Source organism: Bombus fervidus, chromosome 3 (genome assembly GCF_041682495.2).
Source record: "Bombus fervidus isolate BK054 chromosome 3, iyBomFerv1, whole genome shotgun sequence".
Classification (NCBI taxonomy): Eukaryota; Metazoa; Arthropoda; class Insecta; order Hymenoptera; family Apidae; genus Bombus; species Bombus fervidus.
The window spans coordinates 5,149,849-5,166,820 of record NC_091519.1 but is presented as its reverse complement, the minus strand read 5'-3'; the positions used below and the strand labels follow the sequence as shown (position 1 = coordinate 5,166,820).

The following is a 16,972-nucleotide window of genomic DNA, read 5'->3' as shown; positions in this document are numbered from 1 at the left end:
AAACCTTGTGAGATGGAGAACCATTTCGAATTCATTTTGGATTCAGTTTTACAGAAAGAAAAACAAATTGTAAAAACCTTGTTTCGTTAACTGAATTAGTGGTTTATCGCTTCGATTTTGTTTTTTAGCTCAGTAGAATTTGCTGTATTTATTTGATCGGTTTGAGTTGCGCTCGTAGAACGACAGAAATCAAAACTTATAATGGATTTGTTGATTTCAATATTAATGGGACATTAATGTATCGCTTTTTGCATATAAAATTCCAAAGGATTTGAAATTTCATTTTTTTAAATTATTTGACTTATCTCAAAAGCGATAGATATAGTCTCATAATAATTACATATCAGGATTTAGATGGAAAAATGTTTTGTAAAAAATTTGTTGCTATTTGCAATTAAGAATTACTTTAAACTGTAATTATCTTTGGATCATATGTAACCATAATAGTTTAAATTAGGGTTGAATTAGGTTACTTAATTTTAGAGTACTTAATATTAATTTGTACTCAGTACTTTACATGATAAGTACTATTGATTATCACAATTGTTAGAACACAGAATACAAATTAATATCAAGTACTCCAAAATAATATTTAACCTAAGCTTTTATATGTCATCTACGATCCAACAATACTAATTTGAGGGTTAATAATGCGTATACGAAATGCTTATTAAGAATACTTAATATTCAAAATGCAGAATGAAAATATGTAGGTTTTAACCAATTTATTAAATCTTTATGTAGCTTTGCGATTTCTATGTACTCATTGTATGTATAAGTTATACTTTTATATCATCATACGATGATTTAAGAAACTTTTATGATCAACTTAAGAGTGTACTATATAAAAGAGATCCGCCTCTATAAAATGAAAAATGTTAGACATATATTATAATATTATTTAAAGGTATAACACGTGTAACATAACAATACTGAAGTTTAGAAAAAATGACCTGAAGAAATTCTATTGTAAGTGTTTATTGTGTGATTAAAAAAAGAATTGCACAACATCGTTTACACAAATAGAAAGTGAAAACATTTTTGTAGAAGTAACAGTAGTTATATTAACAAAATCCATTTTTTTTTGCTCTTCTTCAATATCATGGTCTGCTTTAGTTTATGTTTGAACTTATTATTCAGGAAAAAATTCAATCGAACCATTATAGTTCTTTTCATTGAGATAAAAGAAAAAGTATATATATGTCACTGTTCACTCTAATTGATCGAATATGAAAATTTCAATAAAAAGGGATGTTTGTATAGTATTATCAGATAGTAAAAATTGTTACATTGTTTAATAATTTTACATCATTAATAAATTCCTGTATGTCATATCTAATCTACATTTAATAAAATTTGCATACAGTGCGCGATGTACATAAACGAAAGTTTACGTTAGTTGATAGAAAAAAATGGATTTTTGTAAATTAATTAAAAACAATTTGTAAGGTAATATAAAATTATAATAAATACTTATTTTATTTATTTGAAACATAGCAGTCGTTTGCAATTAACTTTTGCAAATTATCATAAAGCACATTAATAAGAAATATAGATGCAGCATTGAAATTGGATATTCATTAACTATTTTTATGTTACAATTCATAATTACATAAAATTTCAACACACAGTTTCAATGAAATTGTTGCTCATTGCATTTAAAGTAATATCAAATTTTCTGATCCATTCTGCACTACATATTCATATTTGTTCTTGTTGTGTGTACGTAATTTGTATTATAAATTGTATCAGTTTATTATAAAAATTGTGTTATTATAAAAAATTACATACAACATTTTTCTTAGAATAGCTATTTATAACATAAGTATTTTCTTGTTCACACACACACACACACACACACACACACACACACACACACACACACACACACACACACACACACACACACACACACACACACACACACACACACACACACACACACACACACACACACACACACACAGAGGCACATACAGAACATACACACAGACACACATCTGACACATCATGCTTTTAATCTTTAATTTCAGATGCTGATAGGATATGAGTCAGGACAAATGGTTTTTTGGGATTTAAAAACAAAAAATGCAGAATACAGATGCCACAGTGACGTACCTTTGAAATCGATATCTTGGCATCACGAGGGTAAACAGTTTATGTGTAGTCATACTGATGGTTCTTTGGCAACATGGACGGTGCGTCAAGTAAAGCCAACGAATATAACGCACCCACATGGTGAGAAATTTTCTTTTTTCTTTTTTATTTAAATATCTTTTGTTATTGTCTTGGCATTCCATGAAATGCTAATTCCTTATTAAACATTTATGAATTGTATACGTATGTATGTATGTACATGAAATCCACATGGTACATATTTATAATATTTTGAACCATCATTACTATAGGGTGTGCCAAATAAAGCGTAATGAACACTTTTTTTATCCAAAATTGGATATCGATTTCAATTTTCTGTTACTGTTATTTAGAATTAAATAGAACGGAGAAGTTAACGGTTTGGATTGCAACAATATTTTCTCGGTTGATTGTTCAGAGAAAAAAGGAGGCACATCATTCTTTTTAATGGAATGAGATATTAATGATATTTAGTACTAATTATGTTTAATATTAATTATATTTAATTAAAATATTCTTTTCTATTCGGCATAACTAAAGAATTAAGATGAAGAATGGTTTTTCTAGAAAAAAGCGAGGAGGTGACACGAAACATTTACATAAACATGCTTTAGCTTAAAATTTATTTTACTAAATATGTGAAATAAATGTCTTTGGACCTTTAAATAAAATCTGTGATAACATCAATAAGGTAATTAAAGGTGTAAAGGGCAGTATGTATTCTTATTGTCATAACTTCCTTTGTTATAAGAGTCGCTTAATGTTTTATGCCGATATATAAACAAAAATCTAATGGGAAGATTGTTTCAAGGACATTGTTTTGAACATTTAAAATAATGATTTTCAATCCAGTGTAGATACATTTATTTTGACATCTTTCAATATTTCCTCAAAGTTTCTATTGGGAAAAAGTCTTTTTCGTCGTAACTTCTTAATTATAAATAAGAAACAGAAAAGAAATTGTTTGTCATTCCATTTAAAAGAAATGTGGGTGACCAAGTTTGGTTCCTTAGTAGAACTGCAGAAAAGTTTAAGTTCCATTTAATTAAGAAAAAGTGGTTTCAAGAGAGCTTATAATATTAAACTAACTTATAATATTTTCTATAACGCTAACTCCATATATATATAATGCTAAATGCTACACATAATATTAAGAAGTTTATTAATTAATTGTCTAATTGCTATTAAATTAATTTTAACAAGTTGATATCATAAAAACTTTATTATATCGTTATTATTTATAATTATATCGTTAAACGTTAATTATATCGTCCAAATGGTGCTCGTGTAGCGATACTCTTTTGTATTTGCTACCAGAAGAATGCATATTCAAAAATATAATTTTCAAAATATACATACATACTTAGAGGTATGTTAGTCTAACTATTTTTTTCTACGATATATATCATGATGATTATATATGATAACGATCAGAGAGACAAAATTAGCCGATTATAAGAAATTCAGAGATATAAAAGTTGGTCTTTATACTACAAACACGAGAAATCTTTACATGTTTAATAGAGTCTTCCCAAAAGGTATAATTTTCTTTGGAATTTATTTCAATTTGTTCGCATTCTTATTGCGATGCGATTTATATACTTATGTGTATTCATTTATGTTCTTCCATGTTTATATGTATTCGGATATACTTGTATCATATACATAATCGAGATAACTTTACTTTCCTACCTACGATGCATTCAATGTAAATATTTTGTTAATGTCATAGATCTTCACCGTAAAACCATAAATTGTGGTGTTTACTATAATACACAAAAGATTTGCTCCTTGGCTATTTGTTCTTGTTAATGTCCGAATCGGTATGGGATCGGTTCAGGACGCGGCTTGTTGCCACGTACCGATGATGTATTCCCATTGCCTATAAGCTCGGTTTTGTCGAGACGCGTCTTTATGCATTAAATTTTATGATTTTGAATGCTTATAAATTGCCATCGAAGTTTAAAAAATTCGCACTAAGTCGCAAAAAATGCGCACTGGTTCCTATGTATTGTATATTTCTTTTTTATTTAATATGAATTGGCAGTATTGATTACTATCAGAGAAATCTCTGAAGAAGAATGTACAGAATACCGTATTTTTTCACAGCGGACGATTATAAATAATTCTAAGAATAAGATTGTTATAATTTGTAAAAATGAATTTCTCTGGTCAATAAATTTACTTAATAAACCCTTGAAATTCAACATCGTGCACGACTTACATACGTACATAGTTTACTTGAAATTGATTTCGTTTACAATTCTTATATCTATCAAAATAACGCTGATAAGTAGGTTATCTATATTAATATACATTCCTATCTTAAGATATAATGTATATATATGCATATGTACTTTTTATTATATGCTATTACATTATATATTATATATTATTATACTTATTAAGCATAATATTTACAGCGAAAACTACTAAAGATGGCGAGCCAGAACCTTGCAAACCAATACAAAAGGTTGAATGGAAGCTGTCAAGATCAGGGTAAGATATAATTAACTTTTGTTAACTTTGGGTATACAGATTAAGATGCATAAAAACACACAAGCTCGGTCATTCGAATGAAAGAAACAAAATCTATTTTATACACAACAATTTTCTTTCTCTTCTTGAAGTAATTGATTAAATAAGTAATACTACTATAAGTATTGGAATTTCTAAAAATATTGTGAGTAATACACTGCAATGTGTTATATTTAAAAAAATCCAATTCAAAATTTTAAGCGAATTTCGTATATTGAGTTAGTTATTGCTATGTGATAATAAAACAGCACACGCTGTGTCAAGTATCAGCATGCGGTTTATAGTTAAAATGTAATTGAATTTATTTCTGGGGATTTGTATTTAGAAAGTTTCGTTGTTAGAAAATAGAGTGAGATTAAATGTATATTTCTTCTTTCATCTCGCACTATTTTTCTATTTCATTTATTAATATTAAATTTAGTATATTAAAGTAAAGGTACATCACGATGAACACAATATTAAAGAAGAACATTAATGAGCATAATATCTCGAAAGTTATTATCTTGAAAAGAAATGTTTACTAATTACAAACAAACAATTTTTCTCTGTGACATTTTTTTATGCTTATTATCAAAAATAAATAACATACTTACGGAGTAACAATATTCCACTCCAACTCTATAGGATTTTAGAACGTACCTGGCCTTTTGTCTACATATGTAATATGTACGTACTCGTACCATGAGTACTGGATGAAGTTTTAAAAAATTGGTTGCGAAAATTTTACTATTATGTTTTCGACATTAATAGTGTAGGATTTTATTATTAATTTATTTAAAATGGATTAAACAGGAAACGATGGTTATTTAACGTGAACTAAATATAGTAATGTGCTATAACTAAGACAACTAGTTAATTTACAACTCTCGTCACCACGGTTCCAACGCTCTCTTTCACACGGACCACACTCCTCGACAACGTTGACAACATTCTGACGTCTCAATTTACACTGACTGTTAATTCGTCTTTCTCCCTTAGCGTCCCTTTGTCTTTTCTCATAGACCCACCACGCACGTGTTCCACTACCGTTCGTGGCCAAGGTCACATAGGCTTTTTTTTCGCGTAACTATTCGATTGAAGTACCGACGATACATTGATGGGCCTGTCGGCACTTAGTGATATTGTTTATGGTTTTTTTTTTTTATTTAGTAGATTATTTATAATCAATTCTTATACAGAATTTTAAGTAAATTGTTTTGGTGTGGTATTGTAACTTGGATTATAAAAGTTTATAGTATGTTTGATTCTAGTTGAATCTAATACTTCAATCTAAGGAGTATTGCCTTTTTAGTCTGCGGATCTGATCCGTCGTGTCAAGTAATTGGGTAACTAATGGGTTTTGGTGGTTGTTAACTCTTATATTGTATCTGTTTCTGAACTTGGATATTTCTTTTTTGACTGTGGGTATCTTAAGGTCGCGATGTATTGTTTCGTTGGTAACATACCAAGGTGCGTCTATTAAGGATCTTAGAGTTTGTGATCGGAATCGTTGGAGAATTTCTATGTTAGCATATTTAAGTTGGAGCGTCTGTCAATGAGCCAGTGGAATTTTTTTAGTTTTGTTTTCAGTTCTTTGGATTTATCTACGATGTGACGTTTCCATGTCATTCTTCTATCTAGAATCATGCCCAGATATCTGACTGAATCTTTGTTTGGAATTGGAATATTATTTATGGTCACCTGTGGGCAGGATTGTTTTTGCAGTGTGAAAGGTATATGACTGGATTTATTTTCATTTATTTTGAAGCGCCATTTGTGGAACCATTCTTCCATAAAGTCGAGATCTCGCTGGAGAGTTGAGGAGGCAATTATTGAGTCTAAGTGGGGTGCTAATAAAGTTGTGTTATCAGCAAATGCCGCTGTGGTTATCTCTGTTAAGGTTGGTAAGTCGGCAGTGTAGATAGTGAACAACAAAGGTCCGAGGACACTGCCTTGGGGTATTGTTTATGATTCACCCGATATCTTTTAAGCCATTCATCCACGACAATACAATAGAATGATTTACAACGAGGTATTGTGTTTGAAAGTTGGCGGGTACGATTTCTTCACCTGTGAAAGCTGTATACGTCGAATAGTTGCGCGTATTTTGTTCTATTTTTCGACATAGGACCGTTTAATCTCAAATTGATTTCTTTTTGACATCGATATCGGGGATTTTGTTTAAAATAAAATATGACGAGGAATGGTGGGTGGGTTGGAAGCCATGATTTTGCTGGTTACGAATTTAAATACTAACCTTTGAACTTTTGCTTATGTTCGTGAAATTCAGCTGCATTCAAGAATTTTTATCTCGGAAATTATTATTTCTCGGGCAGAGTTGTTTTTTTCAGTATTAGCGTAGAAGTTTCAGCGAATTTCTTATACCGGGGTACTTGTATCCATTTGTACGTAATCCATTTAATTTAAAAATTGTTATTTGTGCAATAATCATGCCACTTATATGGGGTGTCCGTAAATATCTAGATCAACTTAACAGATCAATTCTCAAACTTAACAGATTAATTTCATATTTGTACAAATATCTATAATAATTATTTTCCTTAATTTCCTACAAATCGAGTTTAAATATGTAGTCTACATAAATGAATTTACATCAGATGGGTAAATATTTCTAAGTACATTTCGACAAAAGTTGTATTTCAATTTTTAAAAAATATGGACTTCTTAAAATTCTGTTTGGACAGTTATGTTTGTCGTTCAAAAACCCAACATTCGTTCAGTGGTACAATTTCATATGTTTTCGAATCCAAACTTTAAGAGTTGTTCTCAGTCTTTTAATTTCAATGTGGATTATTGTGGATAAAAAGATACGTGTTGAACGTTAAAAAAGCGACAAAAATTTCTAATAAATTTAGATACGATGGAATTTCGTTTATATGGACGAAATTTTAATAGTGCATAATTAACTCAACTTTCGCTGATTTTGAGCTTCTATTATTAGCGTTTGTACTAACGCCGAGCGCCAATTCACTTATATGAGCGCCTAACAATAAGAAGTAAATAGTAAGGAACGCGTTAAGTGACACACTCTCATGTTTTGTAGTCGATACAAGCTTGCAACATTTTTTTATATTTAAGGGAAAATATTTCGTGGAATTCTCTTATATGAACACGTGGTCCTCTTAACTGAAAAATTACAGATGGTGGAGAAGAACAGGCGGATTTCTATTATATGAATGATTTGGTTGTATGAACCTACTTGTCTGTCGATAGATTCGTGTAGACAGAGTTCGATGTAAAAATTACATTCTTTCCGATTTCTTTGTATCTGAGTATATGTATATATGATGAAAAAAATGTCGTGCATCTATTATTTCCTTATAAAACAAAAGAAACTTTTGGGACAACCTAATATATAGTATTAAGAAAATCATAGTTTCTATTCTGAACTTTCTCAATTTTTTAAATCATTTATAACAATCTTTATGAAAACCAATGAATGACAGTTAAAAAGCATTAACAGCTACTAACAGTAGCTTAATTAAAGGAATTATCAAAAAAGTATAATCTATATGTCTGTATTGACATACAAACTAGTCTGAGTCTGTTGAAACAGTAATAATGAATGTCAGTTTGATAGAACACAAATTTCATTGTAACTTATAAATATAAACAGTGTCAAATACGATAATTATTTACAAGTATCTTTTTTATTCTCAAATGTTCAATTCATTCCTAAAGTAGATGCTACATATTTTTTACAAGACATCTTGTATTTCGAATGATTAAAGGCGCAAGATTTGAATTATATTGTATCGTTCTGATTAATTTAGGGAAGCATACGTTATATTTTCCGGTGGTTTAGCGTATGACACAACTGGCCGAACTCCAAGTATAACGGTGATACATGGGAAAACTACCACCGTACTAGAAATGGAACACAATGTGATAGACTTCATAACACTGTGCGAAAATCCATGGACCAGTGGTATATTAATAAAATTACTAAATTTCTTTTGTTTATTATAAAAAATGTTTAATACGTATATGTTACTTTAGCTACATAAGTAAAATGCATATATATATGTTGACTTCTTGCTCTTCTCACGCAAGAGTTTTCTTTTTTATGCTGTGTGCGGCCGAATAACACGTACAAGCGGACACGAGGTGATTTCTTATGAAAAAATACGGAGAAAATATAGAATAAATTTCATTCATGACGCTTCGTTTTCGAGAAAATCGAATTTGAAAATTTATCACGTATACTTGAACTTAGCCATACTTGAATTAGCCACTGGGTGTGAAAAAATAATCAGCAGGAGGTTATTCTCTATTAGACAAAACATGTAAGTCAAAAATGTCGAGTAAAATTTCTGTTTGAAGCTTCATTTTCAAGAGAATAGGATCTGAACATATTTAGTTAGAACTGGCTTAGTATGCGTGTCTGATAAATTCTCAAATTTATTTTTCTCAGAAACAAAGCGTTTTGTGGAAAAATTTTGTTCTATATTCTCGATTTTTTCTCTGCCGATCATTTACTCTTTTTCACTTCGAAATTAGCCATGTTCAAGTATAATTGATAAATTTTTAAATTCAATTTTTTTATCATACGAAAGGATGTTATTCTATATTTTCTCCTTATTTTTCCATAAGGAATTAATTCTTGCCTGTTTGTACTGTTACTCGGCCGCACTTTGTAGAGAGTATCAGGTCTTTCTTTAAAAAAACGTCTCAGTATATTTTAAGAATTAGTACATATATTATGAATTTCACATTCATTTCTTTTGATTTCGGTGTTTACCTGTAAAATGTAACGAACTTCCTGTATCAATTTTAACACCTATTTATTTTTATCTCTTGATCTATTCATCGCTAAGGCTGATGCTCTTTTTATTATTATATTGAACAAAAATTCAATCCATTGTTGTTTACTACACCAGTTATAACTTTTTAATAAAGCATTTATAAACCTATGTTTATATATTGTTATTCATAGAATATATATATATCATGATAATATATTCGTATCATTTTACAGAATAAACCCGAGATACCCCGCATAAGATAAAGTTATGATTTCGTTGTTTCTCTATATAATATATATGTAATTTAGATTTTACTTATCTTATACGTGAAATTGTTACGATTAATGTTTTCTATTCTTGTAGATTATCAAGATCCGTATGCTGTTGTAGTTCTACTACAAAACGACTTGGTTGTGATAGATTTATTAACTCCTGGATTTCCGTGTTTTGAAAATCCATATCCGATGGACATACATGAGTCACCTGTGACGTGCTGTGCGTATTTTGCTGACTGTCCTTCGGATCTAGTACCAGCTTTTTATTCAGTTGGATCAAAGTCTCAAAAAAAGACAGGTTTTAGCGAAAAGGATTGGCCAATATCCGGTGGGGAATGGAGCTCAAGCTCAAGCGGATACAATGAAATTATTTTAACTGGGTAAATATTTTTATTTATATTTATGAACAAAATTTAATTAAACTGCTTTTCTATACTTATATAACTGTTTATTTATTGTAAATTATTCACTGTTTACAACAATATGTTGCATATTTTTCATCTTATCAAGTATATAACGTATTACTCATCAACTATATATTGTTATTTTTAAAAAATTATTTTATAAAATGTCAATTAAAACGACACTTTTATCAAATTTGTTCTACGACATTAAAGGTAATAAAGTAGCAAAAATGTTATTCTATTTGAAGAAGCAAAGGATCTTTCTTTTTCAGCAACTATACATAACTGCTGTCACGATTTTTCAGGCACTTTCGATAATTTACCAAACAATGTTTTGAATAAAAGTTAATCAGCTTTTAATTTTAAGGGCCACAAATTGCAATATCAGAAATTTCCAAAAAATTGTCTTTTCGATAGAATGTCCAAGGTCACCTTGATCTTTTAAAATGACACTACGTAAATAACACCACTACATAAGGTATGTTCATTTTTGTACACTGTTTATGCTCCTTCTGTAATGTGCGTATGATTAACATCTTTTTTGTTGAAGCTTACTATTGTAAAATGTGTAATTTGATCGAAACAAAATAACTTTCAGCTTTCCTTAATTAAGTCGATATTTCATGATTTACGGTCATTGCAAGGTCGTAGTATAGTAAGTCGCTGAATTCGTTTTAATATCAGCCATGATAGTGTAAAATAAGAAATACACAATATCATTTAAAAAAGTCAAAGTAATCTTGACTTCTTATCGAAAAATCAATTTTTTGGAAATTTCTTATACTGCAATTTGTAACCGATCGTAATGCCGAAAGTGTTATGTTTAACTCAATGAAAATAACAAACAGACATGTGATATAATAAATTATTATACGAGTCAGTGCCGAAAATGTATGTCGCCATCCGCGACACAGAATTCTACTCTTTTCATTAAAAGCTCGATTCTAATAAGTTCATGCATAAATATTAGAAACATGATTTTATGTAATATGATGTAGTAATAATAAAGATATGTATTTTTAGACACGCTGATGGCAGCATAAAGTTTTGGGATGCATCGGCAGGCACATTACAAGTGCTTTATAAGCTGAAGACAGCGAAACTTTTTGAAAAAGGTAGAACACGTAGTATAGACTCGGAAGAAGATCCTTTAGCGATACAACTCATCTTCCTTTGTCCCGAAAGTCGAAAATTAGCGATTGCGGGTAGCGGAAGACACGTTGTTTTATTTAAATTCAAAAAAGTCGAGAGTATGTCGGAAGTCGTGGTAAGTAATTTACTTTTTAATTGTATGCATACTTAGAACTTTAGTGATAACCGCGTTTTTAAATCTTATCACATTATACAAATCTTGATGATTATAACAACATTAATTTGGAGTGTTAAATTAGTTAATGACTAGAACATTGAAAAGGCAATTTTATTTTATATACGTAAACTTGAAATATTTACATCATTCAATTGGAAACGAATGTAAGAAAGTTTAATTTCCAGCTTGAATTTTTATTATTGAACTGTAGATACATACTTTTTACCGAAGCTCTTTTTCTTTTAAATGCCGAGATTATTAAATCTCACAAGATTATTAAATACATTTCAATGTAAAGTCGTATTAAAATATTAAAATTCATTGTATAAATGTTAAAGTCTTTTAAGAATATTGCATTTAACTTTGTTTTAAATTGAACACTATTTTCCTTTCATAAATATAATGTTAGCTTTCAACACTTGCCTACCAATTAAATAGTAACAATTTATTGGCCTTTACTATAGACTTTGGAGATTTCACTAACAGCTGATCCAGCTAAGGAAATCGAAAGTTCATCCGACCATGATTCTCCAGCTGGTAATACTTCGGGAAGTAGCGAGTCAAAAAATAATGAATCGAACCAACCACTTAGAGTTAAGACCGGTTTACAGAAGAGGGCTGCAGGCTTTCAGGCAACCCTGGTTTGCTTAACGATTGCCAATAGCGGAGAACAAGCTGAAAATATAACAGCTCTCAGTTTGAATTCTTCCTATGGTCTGTAAGTATTTAAAGTATCTGTATAAGGTTCATAGATCTGAAAAGTATTAATTTTAAGCTACTGTGTAGTGCATGTTTATGTATTATTTAACTGACCGAAACAGCATAAATGAAAAAAAAGCTGATACATCGGCTCCATTTATCCGCATAGTATTTTGACTAAAGTACTTTCTTTTACTTTTTCTTACTTAACTCAATTGACTGCGACTGAAAGCCTCATATTATAATTTATTGATCGACGGTCAAAGATATCTTATTTTCTTTGTCTCCCATATTTTTATACTAATTTCCTCTAGAAATTTTATTTGTTCTATAGATATGCAATTTAAAGAAAAATAATTATTTAGTATACTATGTAGTGTACTATGAGATTCGATTACGTAACATGTATATGACTACATAAAAAAAATAATACTTTGAATGTTTTCTAAATTCATGAAATACTTTCGTAAAAATTTATATGGTATAAAGTATTTCTGAACTGCAGAAACAACCCGAAAAGAAAATAAATTTACGTAAAGAAATAAGTCGAAAATGTATAAATAATATTGAAAATGATATTTTTTCGTACGTAGTCACATTTTTGATTAAATGTTGAAGATTCGTCGAGTTTTCGAATTCCCAATCAATCCTAGTCGATCGCCTAACTTATTTCTGTCATGTCGACTACACGAAATTATACTCCCGTTGAAACCGTCTAATTTTTATCTAAATTATTTTTTGTTATAATTTTGAGCAAGATTTTGAGCAATTCTTTTTTTTCAAGTTCTACCCTTTAATGAAATGTTTTGCATATGGTTCCTGATTACGAATGCTTTTGCGGGCAGTATTATATCTATTGTTGGATAGAGGATATTTGGCAACAGATGGTAGAAAATTTAAGGGATTTTCTTTCAAGACAAAATGAAATGAAAACAAAGAATCAAAAATTGCGCTTGAGGCTTTGTCTATTACCTATTAGTAGACTGCTAGATTGCAGACTTTTACGCAAGTTCATATTTTTGAGAATATAATTAAAAATACATAAACTCGATAGAAAATTGTTTTAGAAAAAGCGCTATACTTTGGATATTTTATATATTTTTTCATATTATGTGCATTTTGCGAAATTTTTCATTTCCAAATTTTCTATAGCCAAGTGCATAGAAATCCGCAGTCTAGTTATTAGTATGTATTTGAAAAACGCTCAAAATATTTCCGAAACCCGACAGTCTTTTGTACCGCAATAAATATAGGGTAACTTACTAATTTTAGTTTATTAATTTTACTAGCCTTTATTTATTTACTAATTAGTTTAGTTACAAATCAAGCAAATATTTAGTGTTTCAGTAATGCAAATCATATGGACCATCATTAGATACAATTTATGTTTAATGTTTCCGTATCTCTTATTATGACATGTGTATAGTCTTTGTATTTGATGTTTTAAACGAAGATAACAATATTTATAAAAGTAAATACGTACTTCGTTAGAAAGTTGTAGCATACAATTCTACATGTATATTTCATGTATTTATAAACAATATACATGAAAAGATTTTAATTCTAAAAAAATTAGCTTTTTGTTTTTGCAAAATTGAAAGGAAGTTCTAAAATGTAATAATGATAATTTATGACATGTGAAACGCTCTGTTCAAGACCAGAAACAGTTGGCAGATGTTTACTATATTAAGATGTCATCAAATCCTGATGGAATCTAATGAGAGATCTGATGATAATTTATACGAGATTCTTAATAATTCGTCTGTTACTAAAGTTTTTAGATGTTCAACGAGTTCTTCGAAATGTGAAATTTCTGTTACATTTAATTTAATTTCGTTTTGTATTGTATCATCAATATCAGTGTTTGCTCTTTCTGTTTGCTCGAAAGAATGAAGAGAATTTCTTTTTAAATAGAAATTATTTAATTGTAGAATGGCTTATGGGAACGAGTCTGGTGTAGTGATAATAGACATTGTTCAGAAGATTTCTTTGATTGTGTTGAACACCGCGGATATCGGTGGTAACACGGACCCGTGTCAGCGAGTACTACGCAGTCCGAAACGTCAGGATGAATTGAAACGAGAGAATGAAGACAAAGCGAGAAGTCCTAGCACAGACCAGGTAAAATGTATTTCTTTCTTATTGTTAGTTAAAGCTAAGTTCTTAAATATTTTAATTGTAATCTCCTCATTTCCCTTAACCTTATCCAATGAAACATCTTGAAAATTTGATATTTAAATATATGCATTTCGCTTTTTCTAGACATTAAAACTAATAATCTCCATTACTGCATGATTGTAAAGAAAACTATATAATTTGAATGTTCAATTTATTACTAAATTTGTAATTATTAATTTTTGTTTTTTTTTGTAAATACTAAAAACTCATGTTATCAATAACATCGCGACATTTCAGCTTTGATGCAAATACTAAAAGTAGAATTTATAATAATAGTCGTAGATCATATAATACAGTGTTTTTAAGAATAGCTTCTTAGTAACGTTATCGGAAGAAAAATAATATCGAAGGTGTCATTTGATTTTCACAGGAGATTCCTTACTAAAAAATAAAAGCTTATTCCCTGCTTACTGGAAAAACTAATATATTTTAATAATTAATCAAATTTATCATTTTATTTTATACTTTATTTTCATCATTTTTATACGTATATATTTTACACGTTTTATGAGATAGAAATAATATAAATTAACTAGGCTTCAATAAAAATGATAACTAATAAACCAAACACCCAACGATAAACCGAAGAACTATTTAATCGAATAAAAATAACGTAGACGATATCCAAATAATTACTCTATTCGTTAATATTTAAAACGTAACTGTAAGATAAAGCTTAAATATCTCTTTTTTCCTCTTAGACGAGTTAAAAACCTAAAGCTTTGCCTTTGTCGTCTGTTTTAGCTTCTTATACTCGTAATTATTGTCATGCGTTATTTTAATTCATAAGATGCTTTTAACTAACCCATCGTTTAGATAAAGATTCTAATAGTTAAGTAAGTATATAACTATTATATTATTTTCATAAATTCCAAGCAGAAAATTTATAAAGTACAAGCATTTTTAAAAATGTATAAAAGTTAGAAAAAGGGATTTCTTCTTTCTTTATAAAAAAAATTTGTTTCATATTCACATGCATATTATAGCGGAAATTATAAGTATGTAGATAAAGAATCTAAAAGTAATTTAGGTATTTGACTCCTTAACGAATGAAATGTTCATAATCTTATACGCTTTTCAAGAACGATCGTAGAAGCTTGCGTAATTCAACTTCTGTCTGAAATATTGTTTCAGTTCTCATTACAGAAATAAATATTTGTAAAAGAATATAAAATTTGTAAGCAGAAGAAACCTTATTTTAGTAGACAAGATGTTTTCACAGCAAGTTAAATACTTCTATTATCACAATAGACATTCGGTAAATATTAATAAAAGAGGACTCAATTCTAATGGCTGGGTCCTTTTTTGTCAATATTTGCCAATGAATATTTTAAAAATTCTACAAGTTTAAAGTAGGAATTTCTTGCGATTAAATTGATATGATAAATGATAATATGATATCACATATAGCATATGCATATGACGCATTTCAAAATTATGACTAAAGTTTCTAGGTGAAGAAATTGCTCGTGAATGAAATGAATCGCAACTATATACTGGATCTATGTATGTTTGTATTTTCTGCTTGGAATCTTAGAAGTAAAAAGTTTAGCAGGGGAAGTTGTATCTAGACGCGAATTATTCAATTTTAAGTAACAAACGAGAATGTTATCGGCAACTAGTGGTCAAACTTGTCATTTTCCATGTGCCGAATGTTAAAGTTAGTTGCAACAGATTTATGTAAGTCACTTTTATCAAAAGTAATTTTATGTTATGCATCTGAAAATGTCTAATGATCGACGTTAGATGAGTTTTAAAATTCTTGTAACGCGTTATAATTTTAAAATTGGGTCGTATATATACTCTTCTTTTTTTTTTTTTAAATAAAGAAACATTTTATCTTCATTATATTCATGCTTATTATGCATTTAATGTTTAGCTAACTATGTGTCTACCTACGTTGAAACAAGTAAGAACAATACTATTTTTCGTTAAAGAAACAGCTAGACTTTTACTTTAGTTTGATGATATGCGGTATTATTTTATTGCGAAAATAAACGAACTCGACAGAAGTAGGTAGTAAATAGTAGATAATGTTTCAGTTTTACTATTAGCTTTCAATCGTATTTAGAAGTTCAATTGATGTCGAATAGGTAGAAACGAAAAACAAACAAGTAACACGATGAAAGATGTAGCTTAAATTACAATAGACAATGGTTGTCATTATGAGTGTATACCGCTTAATGATCCAGTAAAACATACATGTGCGTCGATTTTCACATAAACGTTTGATGGAGTCTGTGCATGTACCTATATAGTAATTAAGTTAGAGTTACAACGATACAAGGTGTACAAAATGGTTAAATGAAACATGCATTTATTACTACATATCATATTACAACGTTCCTGTACCGAATTTTAAAAAGTGCATGGAGCAATCAATGCCAATCTATATTTTGTTAACATGAACGTTAAGTAAATGAAAGTCTCTTTTTTTTAAATGTACAATTAAATAGAACAAACTTTTGACTGGTTTGACTGGTTTGTCAAATCGAATCAATTCAGTTTCAATTTCAAGCATTTATCTTATATTCACACGTTTGCAAATACACATTCTTTTATAGTACAGTAAATAGGTTTCCTCTTATAGCGTGTTTGTTCACGTACATACATATATGTTTTATTTTAGCCTTGCAAGATTTATCGATAGAAAACAATTACCGATAACTGAAAAACTATTGTATACAT

General features: G+C 29.2%; 1 protein-coding gene across 8 annotated transcripts in view; it reads left to right on the top strand.

Annotated features, from left to right (window-relative positions):
• Tomosyn (syntaxin-binding protein tomosyn) overlaps positions 1 to 16,972 on the top strand; it is a 73,559-nt gene that overhangs the window by 24,538 nt on the left and 32,049 nt on the right. For 6 of the 8 annotated variants that reach the window (XR_011799475.1, XM_072000279.1, XM_072000276.1 and 3 more), the window contains exons 6-12: positions 2,034 to 2,238; positions 4,560 to 4,635; positions 8,448 to 8,602; positions 9,783 to 10,074; positions 11,122 to 11,365; positions 11,872 to 12,125; positions 14,038 to 14,227. Coding sequence is in view for 7 of the 8 variants with exons in the window: in XM_072000279.1 (XP_071856380.1) it covers positions 2,034 to 2,238; positions 4,560 to 4,635; positions 8,448 to 8,602; positions 9,783 to 10,074; positions 11,122 to 11,365; positions 11,872 to 12,125; positions 14,038 to 14,227 (1,416 nt within the window). In the remaining variant the exon portion in view is untranslated. Of the gene's footprint in view, positions 1 to 2,033; positions 2,239 to 4,559; positions 4,636 to 8,447; positions 8,603 to 9,782; positions 10,075 to 11,121; positions 11,366 to 11,871; positions 12,126 to 14,037; positions 14,228 to 16,163; positions 16,194 to 16,972 lie in introns of all 8 variants that reach the window. The other 2 variants (XM_072000278.1, XM_072000280.1) reach the window with 1 other exon arrangement.